The sequence below is a fragment of the Mus musculus genome, chromosome 6 (assembly GCF_000001635.26).
Source record: "Mus musculus strain C57BL/6J chromosome 6, GRCm38.p6 C57BL/6J".
Taxonomy (NCBI): Eukaryota; Metazoa; Chordata; class Mammalia; order Rodentia; family Muridae; genus Mus; species Mus musculus.
In genome coordinates, this window is record NC_000072.6 from 143,082,199 (window position 1) to 143,101,815 (window position 19,617).

Here is a 19,617-nt window from a genome sequence, read left to right on the forward strand (position 1 = left end):
AGGCTTTTCCTGTGTCCACCTCTCCAGCTCTGGTATCACAGAAAATGCCATGTTCACACACGGCTGCTAGGGATTGGAATTCACACGTTTTCCACTTAGATTAGCAAGTATCAGAGGTTTTTGGTCATAGAACCCCTTTACATTCAAAAGATTACTGAGATTTTCAAGGAATCTTTATAGATTTTTATAAATTTTACCAATATGTATCATAATAAAATTAAGGTTGCCAATTTTAAAAAATTTAATCATTGCTTTCTTTACTCATAAAAAAATGAGCTTGAACTTTTTATAAAAATAGCTATCTTCTAAAACAATTTTTGTAAATCTCTGTCTCACTTCTGCTCTACATGTTGTAACTCCTCTAAAACTCGTGAGGAACTGAATAGAACCATGAATAACATGAACACTGTTAAGAAAATAGTTCTCAACTCACAAAGCCCCCAACAGCAGTGCAGGGATTCACGTGTTCCTAGACTACAGGCTAGCCTCCAACTCACAGTCTTTCTACTTAGCCTCCCAAATATTGGGACTAAAAGCATGTACCATCATCTCTGGATAAGGATCTAGCTTTAAATAACAAAATTAGAAAACCTATTTTAAAAATATAGCCTACCAATACATCGTTATTCTGCCTTTACTTTTTCTTTTCTTTCTCTCGTCAGTGCTAGAGACCGTCCCAGAGTATAGTGCTGGCTAGGAAATGCTCCAGCAGAGCCACCCCACCTCGAGAGACAGCTTTTAAATGACGGACGCATCGCCTTTGTCTGCCTGCCACATGGGAGTCAGCAGGCAGTGTAACTGCTCAGAGAGATGGTGATTCTCTCAGCAACATTTGGTTCCTTGTCTGTTTCTCAAGATGTCTTTTAGAAATATGATGTTAAAAAGAGCAGTGTAGTACAAACGTCCTTCAGGTGAACAGCGAAGACCAGGCTGCACTTCATTTCCTTCCAGCGTCGCTCCTTACCATGTATGGTGTCATAAATTGGGAACCAGCCTGAGATGACTGTGGCAGCTTCACTGTACAGTAAAGGGTCGATGTCAATGTACACCTTGCCAATAGCATCGTTTGCACTGTAAGTATCGTGGTCAAGAACTGTGATCTGCAGAGGCTCATCCTGTAAATCTTCATCGTCCACCTAAAAGCACACCGCAAGTTAAACCCTCACCTAGCCCTAAGCACCACAAGCTATGCACTACCAGACCATAAGGGCTAGGGATGGTCTTTAAGGGCAGAGGCGGAGATTAGCAAACACAAGCGTGGTAACTAGGGCCAAGCGCAAAAATCAGTGGCAGAGCACGTGTAGCACACAGCAAGCACAAGGCCTTGGGTACAATTCCAGAATGGCAAGAAGGAAGAACTTCCTCAGAAATGTGTGTGTGTGTGTGCAGCTGTGAGAGAGAGAGAGAGAGAGTGAGTGTGTGTGTGTGTGTGTGTCTGTATCTGTTCGCGCGCACACGCACGCCTGTGCCCATGTGTAAAAGAAACTGGGGGAGGGGCGGATAGGGTCTTTCTGTGAAGCCTAGGCTGTCCTGGTACTTAGACCAAGATGGGCTCTAGCTCAGCCTCCCCAGTGGTAGGATTAAAGACATGTGCCAACACACTTAGCTTCTCGGAAATAGTTTAAATGTTTAGATATTATCAACTGCATAACAATATGCCCCATTAAAAAGATTACATTTCCCAGCCTCTCTTGCAAGTAGTAAGTTATAAGTGCAACTAGTACCCAGAGCTTGGTAAAGTGGGAACCTCTTAAAGGGACCCATCCCATGGCAACCTTTGGAGAGAAGGAAGAACAGCTTCTACAACGGAGTCCCTTTGTAGAAAGCTCAGACCAGAGAAGCTACTCAGAAGTGGTTCTTTGGAGACACATGGGCACATCCCACAGGGAGATCATTAGGAATGGTAGCTATTGTCTGCCATGCCAATGTCACAAGTGGATCCTTCACTGGCTGTGAGCTGAGCCACAAGTATAGTAGCAGCTTGTTTTATTCTATTATTTGAAACAGGGTTTCATTGTAGTTCTGGCTGTGCTGGAACTTGTCTGCAGGCCAGGCTGGCCTCGAACTCACAGAGATCCTCTTGCCTCTGCCTCCCAAGCACTGGGATTAAAGGCATGTGCTAGAACTTCCCAGCTTAGCAGCTTTTCCACTTGCAGTTTTGTTTCCTTAGTATATGTGGTGTTTGAATCAGGATGGCACTGCTTCTTGGCCTTTTGGCTAAGATCAAGTGTTGAGTAAGGACGGCTCCCATATATTTGAATGCTTAGTCATGGGGGGGGGAGGCACTATTGAAAAGGATTAAGAGGTGTAGCCATTTTAGAGGAAGTGGGAGTGTATCATGGGGAGGGCGGGGTGGGTTCTGAGATTTCAAAAGTCCATGCCAGGTGCAGTCTGGCTGAGCCTGCCCCTCCCCCACCCCCCTCTCTGCCTGTGGATCTGGATGTAGCTCTCCACTACTTTTCCAGAACCATGGCTGCTATGATAATAATGGACTAAGACTCTGAAACTGTAAGCAAGCCCCCAGTTAAATGCCTCTTTTTAATAAGTTCTGCCTTGGTCATAGTGTCCCTTCACAGAAATAGAACAGTGACTAAGACAGAAGTTGGCACCAGGGGAAGGGCACTGCTGTGATGGGCCTAACCATGCTGCTTATTGGCAGGATGTAGACTTTGAGGCTTTGGATTAGGAAAGCAGCTGAACACTTTAAGTGGAATGGGCCATGCTAGTATGAGCAAGGAAGACAGAGGTTCTGAGAGCAATGTAGATTATGATGGCCTAGCTCAAGAGGTTTCAGAGAAAAATATTAGTAAGTAATCTAGAGACCACTCTTGCGATATTTTGGCAAAGAATGTGGCTGCTTTCTGCCCTTGTTGGAAAAAAATCTGTCAGGGCTAAATTGAGGATCAATAGCATTGGCAGAAGAGTATTCAAGACAGTCTAGCACTGACTCTGTCCTGTGGCTCTTAGAGATCATTCTTATCTATAAGAAAAGGAGCAAGCTAAACAAGGAAAAAGGTATGGCTTGAGGAGAAAAGGAGCACCAGGAAGTGTAATGGAGCCAAATTCACTGCACAGAGAAATAAAAAGTTTAAACAAAGCCAGACAGTGGTGGTGCATGTCTTTAATCTCTACACCAGGGAGACAGAGGCAGGCAGATCTCTGTGAGTTCAAAGCCAGCCTAGTCTACAGAGTAAATTCAGGACTGACAAGACTACACAGAGAAACTCTGTTAGGGGTTGGGAGGAGTGAAAGGAAGACTGATGCTAAATAGAGTAACGAGTGGTGACCTCAACTCAGCTTCCAACATGTGAAAAGTAATTCAGACAAGCTTAAGGAGAGAAGGTAAGCTGACGAGGATGCATTTGAAGGAGGGAAGCTGACAAGGATGCATTTGAAGGAGGGAACCGTGTTCCAGACCTAGCAAGCAGAACTTGGTAGCTTTGACCATGTGATTTAGGTTTTAGAGTCAGGGAAACAAGAGGTGCTAAGGCCAGGTATGTATGGGGTGTCCTCCCATGAAGGCCTAGAGAGGCCATAACATGAAGTTGCATAGGTGAAGCCTAGATTGTGGTAAAGACCCCTAAGATGTTAGAGGTGTCAAAGTCTGTTAAGGTTTGGTCTTTTGTTTTTATTGTAATGCTAAATATTGGCCCCCAAGGCCTGGTTGCCTCCATGGACAAGAAAGTCTGAACATACACAAGTAGTGCTATATAAACTTGTCCCCCAAGCTATTTCTGATTGGTGAATGATGACGCCTACAGTCTACAGCTGGGCAGAAGGGAGATGGGGGCTGGGGGGTGGGGTAGTTAAGGTCCTTAGGTTCCCAGACTTGGGGTCTGAGGAGACCACAAGAAGAGGGAAGAAGGTGAAAAAAGAAGAAGCTGCCATGGGGTAAGAATCTTCAAGTGATAGCCATGTGGGCTGGCTGATTGGAGTTAAGAGCAGCCCAGATAAAACATGGCAAGTTATATAAAAGGATTACTGGCTGGGAAATAGACACAGTAGCACAGAGTATAAATATCTGCCCAGCTCTTGTGCTGATTAAAGCTTATTCTAAATATGAAGGTTGTGTGTATCTTTCATCTGGGAGCTAAATGGTCAAAGACGGGGTAGAAACCCTGGATTAGGATTAAAAATATTCAACAACAAGAATTGTGGGATACCTGCCTAGGAAAACTATAGATGAGGTGTAGACCCAGTCCAACAAAGAGAAGGACGGTGCAGTCAACAAAGCTGCAAGCTGAGATCTGAAGTGTTTTGGTATCACATGGAGATGTAGAGTTTGGAGTGTGCCCAGCTGGTTTTGGTACTGCGTTAGTCCAGTATTTGCTCACTGTGCGCCCTTTCCACCCTCTTGGAATGATGATGCATAATCTGTGCATTGTAAGTTAGAGTATATGATATGCCTTTTGATTTTACCAGGTAACAGTTAATAGACTACCATGAGTTTCAAAAGAGACTTCGAACTCTGAACTCTGCACATTTAAAGAGTGTTAAGGCTGTAACTTTTGAGACTGGACTGAATACATTTTTGCATTGATATGGCTACCAGCCTATGGGAGCTCAGGAGTAGAAGGTGGTATTTTGAATAAGATCGGCCCCCAGTGTCCCATATATTCGAATACTTAATCACTAGGGAGTGGTACTATTTGTAACGATCACCAAGGTTAGAAATATAAGCTTGTTGAAGGGAGTATGTCACTGGGGTTGGGCTTTAAGGTTTCAAGCCCATGTCAGGCGTGGTCCATCTCTCTCTGCTTGTGGAAAACGATGTAGTCCCAGCACCATATCTGCTCCTATCATGATGATAATGGACTAAACCTCTGAAACTGTAAGCTAACCCTGAATTAAATGCTTTAAGTGTTGCCTTAGTCAGGGTATCTCTTCACAGCAACAACACAGTGACTAAGACAGCATGCCTATACCACTCATGCCTGTATATTACCTGAAGAACACAAGTGTCTCAAAATGCCAATATTCAAACCAATCTAATGCCTAACTGATTTAAGAGTAACGCCCAGCTTTGCTACTGCCACACAAGACTTTCCTGTGTGAAAACAGAATTACAGCTACCCCGATGTGCCTCTGAAAAGATACACACTGAGGAAAATGAAGCTCAAAATGGGTAGCATGAGTGCAGACATGGGTAAATGAGCAAGTACCAGGAATAGGACTTCCATTTTCTCCAATCATACCATTGCATTTCACAGCATCCTGACTCTTGCAAAATACATTCTCAGGCAGCAAAGGAGAGATCACAATCCTGCCACTGACCAGGAGCAAAGCAGTGTGATTTCCTTCCTTCTGTGGCCGCTCAGAAGGCTCTCAGCAAAACCACAGTATCTTTCGGATCAGCCAACAGTCTGCTGCACTTCGTTCTCTTTCCTTAAGGGACAAAGGAGCTACCCTTTACCCAGTCTACACAATGACTGCAAAGGGAGGCTCAGATGAGGAAGACAGGGGAATCACTCTCTGCACTACGTAAGGACCACAACAAAACTGTGTTCTAAGTAAGAGCTTCTTTAATGCTTCACCAACTTGTCCCCAAAACTTACAATAGCAGAGCTGGACATGTCAAAAACTGAGACAATCCATTTAAAAGTAAATAGGTACACAAAGAAAAAACTGCAGACACTACCAGGAGATAGCTAGGCACAAGAAGAAACTAATGTTTTTATAGCAAGCTAGAAGAACTCATCATAGGCATAAAAGAGCAAAGAGCGAATGGCTTAAGATAGAGAGTACTCCACACAGCCATGCAACACCCACGGTACCTCAAAAGCATCCCCACTGGACAGGAGACAAAGTGCAGATGAAGAAAGAAGGCATGACATGGATGGGAGACTAGAAGCGCCTCCTCTGAGCCTTGGAGAAGATGGGCAGGGGTAGGTCTCCTGGACATGAGCACTCCTCTCAACCCTGTCTGCCTTCTCCTTCCATCTCGGAACCTGACACTCAGCCAGGCTCTTCTCTACCAGAGCCTCAACTCCTGCCCCACCTTCACTCACCCTTAACCCTCTGTCAGCCAGACACCACCACAGACTCACATGTACTCACAATAACCCACAGCAACCACAGCTAATGAGAACTAATCCCTAGCCCTGGTGCATATCTCACATACAGCCTCTTCTTTTCACTTTTAAAAGATTTTGTGAGGGTGTGACATGTGGGTGTAGGCATGGGCATGTGTGTTCATGTGTGTGTGTGTCTGTGTATATGTGAGATGTCTTGTGTGTGAGATGTGTGTTTGTATGGTATGTGTATGTTTGTGTTGTATGTGTGTTTATATACACATGCATATATGAATACATGTACCCATAGAGGCCAGAAAACTGCACTGGACCCTCAGCAGTTCTCTAAGCAGTTGTGAGCTGCCCACATGAAAGCCAGGCACCGAATGCTTCTCTGGAAAATCAGCCAGTCATCCTAACCACTGAGCCACCTCTCCAGCACCTGGATGACTGTAAACTAAAAAGAGAGTCTTAGCTCTCACCAACAGAGAAATAAGTCTCTTAACAAATGAAAATTAAACACCTAAATTACTACATGCAAAGAAAGAAATTAGCCAGCCTCTTACATCATAGCATTAAAGAATCTGATTCCAAATTAATCAATGACCTATAGATAAGAGCTAAACCATGATATTCTCAGAAGAAAACACAGGAAGGGGATTTGTAATACCAAAAGCATAAACAACAACATAAATCTGTATTACCAAGCTTCATTAAAAAAAAAAAATCTGCCAGGCGTGGTGGTGCATGCCTTTAATCCCAGCACTTGGTTGGCAGAGGCAGGCGGATCTCTGAGTTTGGGGCCAGCCTGGTCTACGGAGTGAGTTCCAGGACAGCCAGGGCTACACAGAGAAACCCTGTCTTGTAAAACCAAAACCAACCAAACAAAAAAGTATCAAGAAACCAGTCAGGGGCTGGAGAGATGGCTCGGCGGTCAAGAGCCCTGACTGCTGACTGCTTTTCCAGAGGTTCTAAGTTCAAATCCCAGCAACCACATGGTGACTCGCAACCATCTGTAATAGGATCTAATGCCCTCTTCCAGTGTGTCTGAAGACAGTGACAATGTACTCATATAAAATAAATAAATAAACAAATCTTTAAAAAAAAAGAGAAAGAAAGGAAGAAAGGAAGAAAGGAAGAAAGAAAGGAAGGAAGGAAGAAACCAGTCAGTGATGGCACATGGCTTTAGTCCCAGTACTCAGAAGGGCAGATCTTCGAGTTCAATGACAGTCTGGTCTAGAGAGTGAATTTCAGGACAGCCAGGGCTATACAAAGAAATCCTGTCTTGACGAAAAAATAAATAAAATAAAATAAAGAAAGTAAAACCTACTGAAGATCATAAAGTATCTGCAAGTGGCATATGATAAGAATAAATATTAAAAATACATATAAAGACCTAAACTCAATCCCTAGCAAAATATACATATATATGAATATATATGTAAATATATACACACATAAATAATTTCAATATTTCAACAACAAAAAGATAAATGATTAAATTTAAAAATAAAGTCCAGGGGCTGGAGAGAGGCTCAGTGATTAAGAGCACTGGCTGCCCTTCCAGAGGACACAGACTTAGCTCTCCAAGCCACCATGCACATACATGGTGCTCATACACACAGGCAGGCAAAACACCCATATACATAAAAGATGAGTGAACGAATGAATGAATGGATGAGTAAAATTTAAAGACAAGAAGTCTATCATCTCCGAACAGAAGTTCGAGGCCATCCTTGGATGCATGGTGAGTTACAGCCTACATAAATTCAGAGAAACAAACATCAAAAGCTACCATGGTCAATACAAAGAAGGGGATGAAAATTATGGCTCAACGAATACAGTTTCTGTTTAGGGTAATAAAGTTTTGGAAATAGTAGTAATGTTTGCAAAACACTGTAAATGTACCTAATGCTACAGAGGTCTACCTAAAATGAAACTGCAAGAATGAACGAGCGGCAAGGGAGGCCGAGGCAGAAGGGTCTCAACTCAAGGCTGCATGGAACTGAAAATGCACAAGTGGTGGGAAGCAGGCCTGGGGTCAGACGCCTATAACCAGCACTTGCAAAGCAGGAACAGGAGGACCAAGAGTTCAGGGTCAACCTCAGCTCCACTATAGCCACAAAGTAGTTTAAAAAAAAAGACTGTGTTTGTTTCCAAGTCTGTGCATTGTGCTTCAGGTCTGGTATATGCCAGAGCCCAAAGAAAACGGGAACCTAATGTCTATGAGGACACCATTTTTCATCAGCATCGGCATAGATTTTAACGATGATGTAATGCTTCAAAACCAATCCGCCCACACCACCAGAGGAGGAAATGGCTCCCAGGCATACAAACTAGCTCCTTATCCTTCTCAGGAAAAGGGGTCACCCCCAAACCAACAGCTTACCTCAAATTTAAACCACTCCGAGTTCCACTGAGGATTCAGTGACTTGAGATACACATCTGTCTTAAAGGTTGTATTACCAAATTTTACCTGAAAAAAAATAGAAGAAACTATTCAAGTATAACATCAAAAATAGTTAAAAATGCTAGGCTGGGAGTGATGGCTCACGCCTTTAATTCTAGCACTCAGAAGAGAAGTCAGATCTCTAAATTCGAAGCCAATCGGGTCTGCATAGCAAGAGATTACCTTAAAAAGGGGGGTGGAAGGATGGGTACTGGGCTAATAAATGCTAATGGCAGCTAAGCAAAGTGAGGGTTAATAAAATAAGGGAAAAAGACAAGTATCCTAAAAGAAGGAAGAAGGGTTGATCTGCCCAGGTAAGCAAGTAGGATGCGAGGCACAGGGATGGCCTACTGGTCTACCTGAGCAGCTCCATAGGGAACAGAGAGCATGCCTCATTGCATCAGCACTGAGGGAGGAGTCGGTATGTCCACTTGAAGGAGAACAGCTACAACAAAATCAGAAGGTAAGGGCGACATAGGCTGCTCATCTAAGCAATCACGATAAATAGGACACTGAAAAAGGCATTTGCCAAATAAAGAACTCATTTCCCAATCTGTCACAACTAGTCAGGACGGAGAGGTAGCACGGGCCTATGATTCCAGTACTTAGAAGGCTGAGGCAGGAGGGTTGCCAAGAGTTTGAGGCCAGCCTGCCCTACAGAGTAAATTCCAGGTTCACCCAAAAAATAAAAAATTCTATCAACACAGCGGGCATGATTTTCACCTCTAGGTCTGCCACCATTACCAACAGTACAGAACACAAAGACAAGGCTGCTTTACACAAAAGGGCAAGGCTACTTTAAGTGAAGAGTCAGCAACTTTCAAGAAAAGAAATTAATTCTAGCCGGGCGGTGGTGGCGCACGCCTTTAATCCCAGCACTTGGGAGGCAGAGGCAGGCGGATTTCTGAGTTTGAGGTCAGCCTAGTCTACAGAGTGAGTTCCAGGACAGCCAGGGCTACGCAGAGAAACCCTGTCTCGAAAAACCAAAAAAAGAAATTAATTCTAAACAAAACCAAACATATTACTAATAAATTTCGTTAAAAGAAACATCTTGAATCTACAATCTTATATAATACCAAATATAAACCTGAAATTTCTTCAACCAAGGTGGTTACAGGTGTTGGTGCAACAAGCTATCAAATGAAATTAGCATATTTCAAGAAAGAAAAAGCCTAGCAAACAAACATGAATTTTAGAAGTTGGTGTTTTCTATAACCACTAGCATCCTAAAATAACTGACTAAAACTACCTCACAAAGCACAACTGGCATTTCAATGCACTTCTAAGGAAAAGCTTAAAAGAGCATTAACACACCCAAGCTCAAAGACTTCTTAATTCTTATTTACAGCTTCTATTTAACTTAAGTAACAAAATACATTTTAACAGCATAAATAGTTCATCTGACAATCTTTAATACTGGTTAAGAGCATTCAAATGTTTTCTAACTAATGGAAGCATTTCAAAACCATGTGTATAAAAGTCAGGGTGGAGAGATGGTTCATCAGGTAAGAGCACTGACTGCTCTTCAGAGGTCCTGAGTTCAATTCCCAGCCCTACGGCCATCTATAAAGAAATGTGATGCCCTCTTCTGCCATGTAGGTGTACTCCTACATTTTAAAAGAATTAATAAATTAAAACTTAAATATTGAAAAAAAATACAGCCCATGGCTTTTCTTTGTGGCTGGGAGTGCAGGTGCAGCTGCCACTCACAGCTTCAAGGGCACCTTCAGCTTTTGTTTTCTGCTCACCACAGTGTACGAAGGCCTGGTCCAATCAAGAAACCTTAGAAATCAAGGAATAGAAGTTCTTCTAAGTATTTTACATACATTGTTGTTTAATTTACCTAAAATTTTACATCTATTTGAGGTAAAATGTTTGTTAGAATTACAAAACCACTCAAAAGCCAAATACATAAGGGTTCTGACTCAGGGCAAAGAGAGCTCACAGTGTATTAATTTTAAGTTATGCTCACAGCCCTCTTTTTTCCACAACAGTAGTGAATGACATGGGCACAGTAAAGAAACCAAACTCCGGGCGGAAAGGGCAAAGTTTATTCCAAACCGTCAAGGCTGTTTGTCTGTCTCTAGGGAAGCAGAGAGAGGCAGTGCAGAAAACATTACCAGAGTGTGAAGGGATCAAGTACCTGGAAGAAGGGAACTCTGTAACCTGGGTACTTGCTGAATAGACCTTGAAGGGATCTACAAGCCAGCAAAGCCCTTGATAGGCTAGACACCAAAGGCAAAGGCTGATGGTCAAGCCAGAGCGCCCTTTGCCACAGGTAAGAAGGCTTCCTTAGAGCAGGTAGGAGTGATTTCCCCAGTCCCTGAGTGGGTGCTGGCTTTATCTAATGCCACACTTGGGGACAGGGATTTCTTAGGACGAGACGAGTGGCTGTGCTGATAACTTATCTTTTCTCTTTGTCAACTGTCAACTCAAGATAACTTAAAGATTTACCATCCCCACATTTCAATAAACAACCCAAAGTGGAAAAATATTAGACCACGCATGGCCACTATGTGTGACCCCCTCTAGTGAAAACCACAGTTCCTTAAGTCTTGTTTACTTCAAAGGAGATTTTATTACTCAGCCATTAAATGAACATCTTACAACTTCCTTTAGAGCAGCAGGATTTTAACTCAAAGTCCCACAGTGGGGTAGAACATTTTCTACTCAAGTTACTTAACTTGTTCAAATCTGCTTTTTCCTCTAAAAAACGAGGTTATCAGGACATTTCATGATTATGCATTATCCATGAAAATACCTGGTATGATAAAAAATACTGATTAAATATTTATTTTCTCTCCTTGTTCCCTCAGACTCTTGGATACACAGAAAAGGACAGCACAGTTTGGCCAATTTGTAGCATGAACACTAATATGAAGATCTATTTATTAAAACTCCTTGTCTTAGCCAGGCGTGGTGGCGCACGCCTTTAATCCCAGCACTTGGGAGGCAGAGGCAGGCAGATTTCTGAGTTCGAGGCCAGCCTGGTCTACAAAGTGAGTTCCAGGACAGCCAGGGCTATACAGAGAAACCCTGTCTCGAAAAACCAAAATAAATAAATAAAAAAAAAAAACAAAAAAAAACAAAAAAAAAACAAAAAAAACCCAAACTCCTTGTCTTATTCATCCTAGAGATTCCTGCAGAAAGAACATTTTGGTTTTGTCTGTACAGGTGTTGGCCAAGGGCCTTGCACATTTCACAAGAGTAACCATCCTTACAACTTGGTCTTCACATCACAGAAGAGAAATTCCTTCAGCCAACACAACTTGGACCTTGATCTGTTATTCAAGCAAATGTGGTTAGATCACAGAATCACTATAAAGACTTACATGCAGCGTGGAAAATGAATCACAGGTCTGACTACACGAGATCCCTCCTCAGAGCCACAGTGACAGACGAAGACCTCCTGACCTCCACGTGTCTACCACGGCACACATACACCTGCACAAGCAGACTATCTTTCTAATTATAAATTAAATGCATTTTACAATGAAATAACTATGAATAAACTACGCTGATATGATCCGTAACCTGGCTTATATTTATGTGGTAGCACGATTTAAAGCCAGTTGTAATATTTTTTTCATTTTAATTTACATTTTAATGTAAACAAGGTATTCTATTTTTTAAATCTTTTCTCCTAATTCAAGAGCAATTATCAGTGACTATTTTTTTTTTGAGCAGTGGGAATCAAATCTTTATTTTAAAATTTCTTAGTGTTCTGATATATTTTATTAATCACTTTATTCATTTACATTTTCAATGCTACCCCCTTCACAACCCCCCCAATCCCATTCCCTCTGTCTTTTGCCTCTATGAGGGTGCTCCTCCACCCAGTCATCCACTCCCGCCCACTGCTCTAGCACCCGCTATGCTGGGCAGTGACTACCACTGCTCTAGCACCCCCTATGCTGGGCAGTGACTACTTCTGTAAGTCTTTATATATAGCATTGACTAACTTTTAAAACTCATGTTATCAGTGTACATAAGATTTAAATAATAAAGACAGTTGGCAACCCTCTCTGGGAATAGATGTAAATGCCTCCGAGTGCATCATCATCATCATCATCATCATTATTATTATTATTATTATTATTATTATTATTATTAATTAGACAAGTGATGGGAAACTCCAGGCACGCTGGACAGCAGTCTACAGTACAGGAGCAGACAGACCACTACAAACTATAGCTCAGGCTGTCAAAGGAACAAGCTGAGAAGGCCACTAAACAGACCCTTGCCCCAAGTTCCAGACTGCTCAACAGCCTGAACCCTTTTACCAAGCGGGATTCCCTTCCTAATCACTTTAACACCAACCCTCCTTCCAATTACATATGTTCTATCCCTGGCTTTGCCATCACCAAGGTGGTCCTACTCTTGTGAAAAAGACTTTTTCTATGTCCCTGTGGCCACTTAACTATCCTCCAGCCACAGCATCACGAGTTCTCATAACCTGCCAGGCATGAGAGTGCACACTGTCGCTGTAACTGGCAAGGCTGGAGGGCGTGGTGGGAAGGAGGTGGGTGTCTCATTAGGAGCTAGATAGAGGCCTAGGCTCCCTGAGGCCCCTCTCCCAGCAGCTTCTATTACTTACAGTCCACATCACAGAGCTTATCTCGTTAATGTAATCCTTCATTATCCTCCGTTTCCTGATAATTTCCGCCCTCCTGCAGGATTATTCTTATTAGACTATTCTATGTCCTAGAATCGCATTTCCTTAATTGCTAAAAGCTATGTGCACATCAAGGACCACAGACTCTCTCCTCTCTCCCGGCACCACGGCCGCTTAGCTTAGGCCACTTTCTCACTCACGCATCCCAATCCTCTCTAAGTCCCTAAGTGAGACTTCAACTTGACAAGCGAGCTCAGTGACACTTTCCCTGCTGACCCATGCAGCCACTTCCATGCCTTCATTCCTTCCATCTCAGTGCTACGTGAACACTTGAGGGCTGGGCTGGAGAGATGGCTCTGGTTAAAAACCACACTTCTTGCAGAGGACCTGAGTTTGCTCCCTAGGACCTACATGGCAGCTAACAACTAGCCTCAATTCCAGGTCCAGAGGGCTCCATGTTCTCTTCTTGGCCCCTTGGACACCAGTCAAGCACGTGGTGCACATGTATACATGCAGGCAAAGCACTGTACACATCGAATAAGATAAATTCTTTTTAAAAACTGAGGGTTTCCTCTTTGTAGAAGCTTCCTCTCCAACCTACTAAGACATTTGATCTTTTCCTTATTTTTCACATACCCATAACAGTTTCCTTCCCCTTATCCTCCTACTCAAATAACGTTTTTGAGACAGAGTCTGACTATGAAACTCTAGCTGGCACAGGATTCCCTACATCCACCTGGCTCTGCTTCTGGGGATTAAAGATGTGCATCGCCACACCCCATCTTCGAATGTCCTCTTAATGTCAAGTTTTTTCAAGGATATATCCCACTGCACTAACAATTTAGAGAACTGAGTGTTAGAAATGTCTCTCTCTATTTCAAACACTAGTTAACTGGTTTCTTTCTTTCTTATGGATGCGTCTGTGTGTGCCTGGCCCCTGTGAAGGTCAGAGGATACTTTTGGAAGCCAATCCTCTCCTTCAACCATACAAGTTTAGGGACTGAACTCAGGTTGCCATGCCTGCAACAAGCATCATTAGCTACTGAACCATCTCACCAGCCTCAGGTTTGAGAAGTTGCTAGCCATGTTTTGAGGCAGTGCACAAGAAGATCCAGAAACACTAGGTGCCCTGCGATGCAAAATTCCCAACAGTGATTCCCACCTTGTCATGGCTTTTGAATAGCCCAATAGATAGTGACAAGACTGATAAGGCAACACAAGTCTGTAAATCCCAGCACTTAGAGATTAGAATTCAAAGCCAGTCTGGGCTACATAGCAAGACTCTGTCTCAGAGGAAATATACCTAGACTCTAAAACAGTTTTACAGATAAAAGTTTTGTAATAAAGTGTATATGTGAGTATGAGTGTTTGTGTGCGTGTGCACATGCATGTGCGTGCACACGCACATGGATATCTGCAAACCTCGTGCAATGTCTAGTGTCTGTGAAGACCAAAGGTGTCAGATTTCCTGGAACTGGACTTACAGACCATGGTGAATGGACATATTAGTGCCAGGAATTGACCCAGGGTCCTCTGGAAGATTATTCACTGCTCTTAATCACTGAGCCACTTGTGCAGCCCTTTGATAGGTTTTAATATCCTTATAATGTTCACAATCCACAGCTATTGCCCGGCATGATTGGATGGTTTGAAAGAGAATGACCATGATAGGCTTCTCTATTTGAATGCTCAGTCCCCAGCTGTTAGGACTGTTTTGGAAGAATTTGGAAGAGTATGTCACTGGGTGTGTCACCGCTGTAGTTAGTCTCTCTCTGCCTGGTGCTTGCAGATCAGATGGGAGCTCTCAGCTACTGATCCATTACCATGTCTTCCTGCCTGCTGCCAGCTTCCCCACCGTGATGACCATGGACTCACCCTCTGAGAATGGAAGTCACAATAAAGAGTCTCTGCTATAAGTGGCCTTGGTCATGGTATATCTTCACAGCAACAGAAGAGTAACTTAGACACACAGGCAGATATCTATAATCCCGACCCTTCAGAGACAGAAACAGGAAAGCCTCAAATTTGAGGCACAGGACTACACAGTGACAGACTATCAAAAACAACAACAAACTACAACCATCACGTTAACTGAACACTGCCTTTGCTTGCTCCAGGGAGCAGCAAGATGCTGAGGGTCGGTCTTTTGCTGTGTACTGTAACGCTAAATACTGGTATCCAAGCCTGATGCCCACAGGGAAGAAGGAATCCCCACGGACAATGTGGCCTTGCTCCTTAATTTAAGAATATTTATTAAATAAGATGTTCACAGCCTATAGCTGGGCAGGAGACAGGCAAGGGTTTCGGCTCCTGGGCTTGGAGTCTGAGGAGAGACTACAAGGACAGGGTGAGGAAGAAAAAGATGGAGAGAGAGTATTCCCATGCCATGGGGTAAGAATCTTGAATCGTGGCCATGAGGGCTGGCCAGTTTTAATTAAGAACAGCCCAAATGGGACATAGCAAGTCATATTGTGGAGTTACTGGCAGGGAAGTAAACATAACAGCTTAGAGGGTAGGTATGGTGTAAAGTGCTGATTAAGGCTTATTATAAATATAAAGGTTGTATGTCTTATCTTAGAACTGAACGATCAAAGGTGGGATAAAAAGCCCCAATTGAGATTAAATAGTTTCTACAGCAGCTTGTTTTAGAAAACCAGATGGCCAGTAGCACTGAAGATCTGCAATGACAAAGCTCAGAACTACACAACTGTCTTCCCATGGGAAATTCTTACCCACGGGAGACATCCCATTCCGTAGTCCACACCAATCTTCTCACCATCTACCTCACTTGATCATTTCCCCAAATGTGGCTCTGACTACTCCCCTTCCCGTCACTAAAAGACATCACCTGCATGCTCCTACACTCCTGTAACACACCAGCCTCCTCCAGCTTCTCCTCTGCCTCCTCACCCTTTTACACAGACACAGGCTACAGGCTCTCAGGAGCTAATGTCTCTCATCCAACAGGCGTTGCTTGACACTGACCTCACAACCTAAAAATGGTGATCTTTACCACTTTCTAGTGCATTTTTTTATGGCACCCATAACAATTTTTTCCTAATTTGCATTATCTACTTCGTAAATTCTGTACTTTTAAAATGTCTTAGTCACCAAAACAAAAGTTCCTTAAAATCAGAAACCAAATTCACCTTGTTCATCATTATACATACATCAACTAAACCAGAATAGCACAGGGCCTAGCAAACAACCATCATTCAAAAATAACATTCAGCACCTTGTCTAGAGAGGTGGGAAAGTTATAATAGAAGAGACTGCTGCTAGGCTGTGGAGATTTACAAGGTAGATCATCGAAGCACATTATTTCTGCCCCTAGGAATCCACTGCCTAACCTGTAAGATGAGGATATGGCTCCTAGTTAGCTTTGCTGTAAAAACTAAGGATTCAAAAGTACAAAACACAAATATCTCAATAATGAAGCTCAATACATATTAGATATTAATATCAGCTGTGTGGATTACTCTCCAGGCTGCCTGAAAGGCAGTACAACTTCAGTTATCATTAGATCTCTGTTGACATCTGGCCCAGGAGCAAACTGCTTTGGGTTTTGTTTTTTGTTTTTTGTTTTTTTTTTTGGGGGGGGGGGGTTAGTTTGGTTTGTGTTTGTTTGTTTCAATAAAAGATGAAGTTGAACTCAACAAATGCCATAAAAATAAATAAAATAAAAAATACAGTGAATTGCAGTTAATTAGGTTCTGGAACGTTTAAGAATATATTGAGTATAAGTATACTGTCATATGTCTTTGAACCCTAAGCATTAATAGCCCAAATGATTATTGCTCTAATGGTCTGCCTCATTATGTCAACTTTTATTACAATTTCTCCTTGGCTTCTTTCAGGTTGTGAGTTATTAACTTCCGGACAGTAGGCCTGTGCTAATTTGCATGACTTTTAAACTAATCATTAGACTTAAAGAGCAATTTTGCAATTGAAACCCATGGCACTTAATTGACTTCCTACCTCGAGGCAATAAATTACCCTGAAACAGCTCACCTCCCTACCAGTCTACACAAGGGCAGCTTTAGTGCTGCTGTTGTGTGTGACTTGCACTGATGATTCAGACGGTGTTGGGGTACGGGTTGGATGTAGTCGCACCGTGGGGCTGTGGGTGTCCCCAGAGGGCTGGCTGCGTGGACTTGCTGCAGCAATGGCCCTTAACCTCCTAACCGCAAACGAGGTCGTGGCGAGCGTCTCCGCTGCCACGCCTCGGACCGGCAGGTGGTCGGACCGACGCCCTGACCGCGAGCTTGGCAGCGGGACGTGTCCAGGACCGATGGCCACATCTCACGGGCTGGGGGCGGGCGGGCATCCCTCCACGGAGCCGGGGACCGCGGGAAGGGCAGGGCTCGGCGCCCCGTGCTCTGGGGGGCAGGACCAGGAACCAACCTCCACGAAGGCATCCGTCAGGTCACTGGCACGGTCCATCACCGGCAAATGGCGACCGGCCACAATTTTCACCTTCAGCTTCCCCGGCATCACGGCGGCTTCGGCCTCTCCTAGGATTCCTGCAGAAACAAACAAGCGAGTCTGCGCCGAGCGAGCGAGCGAGCGCGAGCCCGGGGGGGGGGGGCGCGGGGGCGCGCGGAGAGGCGTCGGGAGCGCGCGCCAACTGACAGCGGAGGGCGCGCGCGCCGCACTCACGCTCTGAGCAGGAACCGAGTCGTCCCGCGCGGCCACCGAGGCCTCATTCCGGAGAAGCAGCCGGAGGAAGGGCGCCGGCCAGCCGTGCTGCCCTACCCCTGACGTGCTGCAGAGAGCCGCCAAGTCCAGTCAGCATCCCGCAAAGCAGGCACCGCGCCCACCCACCTTTCTCCTCCCACCTTCCAAAAATGGCGGCTCGAGGGGCGGGAGCGATCGATCTCTCGGTGCTCTGCCCTGCGGCGGGGCCGATTTGAATTCGCGGGGCCATGGGAGAGGGGCGGGGCTGAGCTGGAGAGCAGGGGAACCGGTCGAGCCCTGCATCATCTACCCAGCCTCGGGTCGGTTAGGTGCAGGAGCCGTGCTGAGGACACGCTCCAGCGCTCTGGGCACCCGGCGCTGGTGACAACCCAGCCGCGCTTCATTTTGTTGGCCCTTGGACAGACTGCTGCTGCCAAGCATACTAGAGGAGTCTACTTTTAGTGTTTCCTGAGACGGCCACCAGGAAGGGGTACTGATGCGAGTAGTGGTTTTCTATGAATTTCAGTAAGAATCCTCTGGTTAGAGTCAGGTGTGGGGACGCACACCTGTCAACCCAGAACTTGGAAAGTGGAGGCAGGAGGATTGCATCGAGTTCTTAGCCAGCCTGGGCAACAGACGAAAAGTTTGGCTCAAAAAAGAAAAAAAAAAAAAAAAAAAAAAAAAAAAAAAAAAAAAAAAGGAAAAGGGACAAAAAATTACACACACGCATCTCAGCTAGTGAAAATAAATATTATTTCTTCAAAGACTTATTTCAGTCACAGGCAATTGTACTGTGTACTGGGTTATAGATGGCACTTCACACTTCCTTATGTCAGTGTGAACTTTGTGTGTCAGTGTGAACTTTCTTTTTTGAGGCAACATCTTGCCTGCTGGCCTCTCCTTGGTATGCAGCCCAGGCTGGCTTTGAATGTGGCAGTCTTCCTGGTGTATTGTCACAAGTGCTAAGGTGATGGGTTTGTGCCTGCACATCCAGCTCTCTAAGTATTAAGCATTCACACGCCTAAAGGAAAGGTCTACAGTGCTGGCTAAAAGTCAGCAAGAAACGAACCTCCAGCGGTACATGTAGTCAGTGTGAGAAATGAGCCCGAAGAAGACCTCACTAGGTCTCTGTAAATTGACCCCACTCTAGATACATCATGAGCCTGTCAAAGTGGGGTATTAGATACTGCTTCAGACTATCAGAAAATGATTGGGGTTGAAGCCCACACACAGGATGGAACAAGAGCACTTCCTACACTATGGCAAACCCAGCATTGGCAATACACTCTGTAGTAAATACTGAAATCAACACTGAAAATGCCAGTGGGAAAAAAATCACAGCACTGAATTTATCAGGAATGGAAAATTCCTAAATGAAGATATCAGCATGGTCTTTTTAACTTCAAAAATACTAAAACAGGATAGAAAAATTACTTGAAGTGGTAATGAACCAGAAACGCCCTTTCAAAAAGAGTCCTCCTGAGAAAGGAATTTTGCCCATGGGCAAAACTGAATTCTTCCAAAGAAAATGTCCTGCTCAAAAGAAGAAAAAGAATAAGTAAAAGATACATTGTTGCATACTGTTTGGACTAGAGAAATTTCCATCCTTGTCAGTAACAATAAGATCACAATCTCACATAATTTCCTTGGACCCACCTGTAGCTTTTTCCTAAGCACCTAAACTATCCTTGCTGAATTCAAGGGTCTACTACAAATCAGTCCATGTTCTTTACATTGTTTTCCCCTTCACTGAACCATTTTATTTAATAAACCATTTTTTAATGAAATCTATATCTAAGATTGTTCTCTCTGCATCTTCTCAACTGTTCCTCATCCTGCTTGGCGGTAGTCTTTGCAGTTTTTGG

The 19,617-nt window shown here is 43.9% G+C and overlaps 1 protein-coding gene across 23 annotated transcripts in view; it reads right to left on the reverse strand.

Annotated features, from left to right (window-relative positions):
- The window catches only part of C2cd5 (C2 calcium-dependent domain containing 5), an 89,236-nt gene extending 71,279 nt beyond the window's left edge, over positions 1-17,957 (reverse strand). For 10 of the 23 annotated variants that reach the window (NM_001362118.1, NM_029897.2, NM_029081.3 and 7 more), the window contains exons 1-4: positions 17,735-17,954; positions 17,480-17,598; positions 8,401-8,487; positions 965-1,136 (exon numbers count right to left, since the gene is read on the reverse strand). Coding sequence is in view for 18 of the 23 variants with exons in the window: in NM_029897.2 (NP_084173.1) it covers positions 965-1,136; positions 8,401-8,487; positions 17,480-17,569 (349 nt within the window). In the remaining 5 variants the exon portion in view is untranslated. Of the gene's footprint in view, positions 1-964; positions 1,137-8,400; positions 8,488-17,479; positions 17,599-17,734 lie in introns of all 23 variants that reach the window. The other 13 variants (XM_017321797.2, XM_017321809.2, XM_017321799.2 and 10 more) reach the window with 3 other exon arrangements.
- Between the last annotated feature and the right edge of the window lie 1,660 nt (positions 17,958-19,617).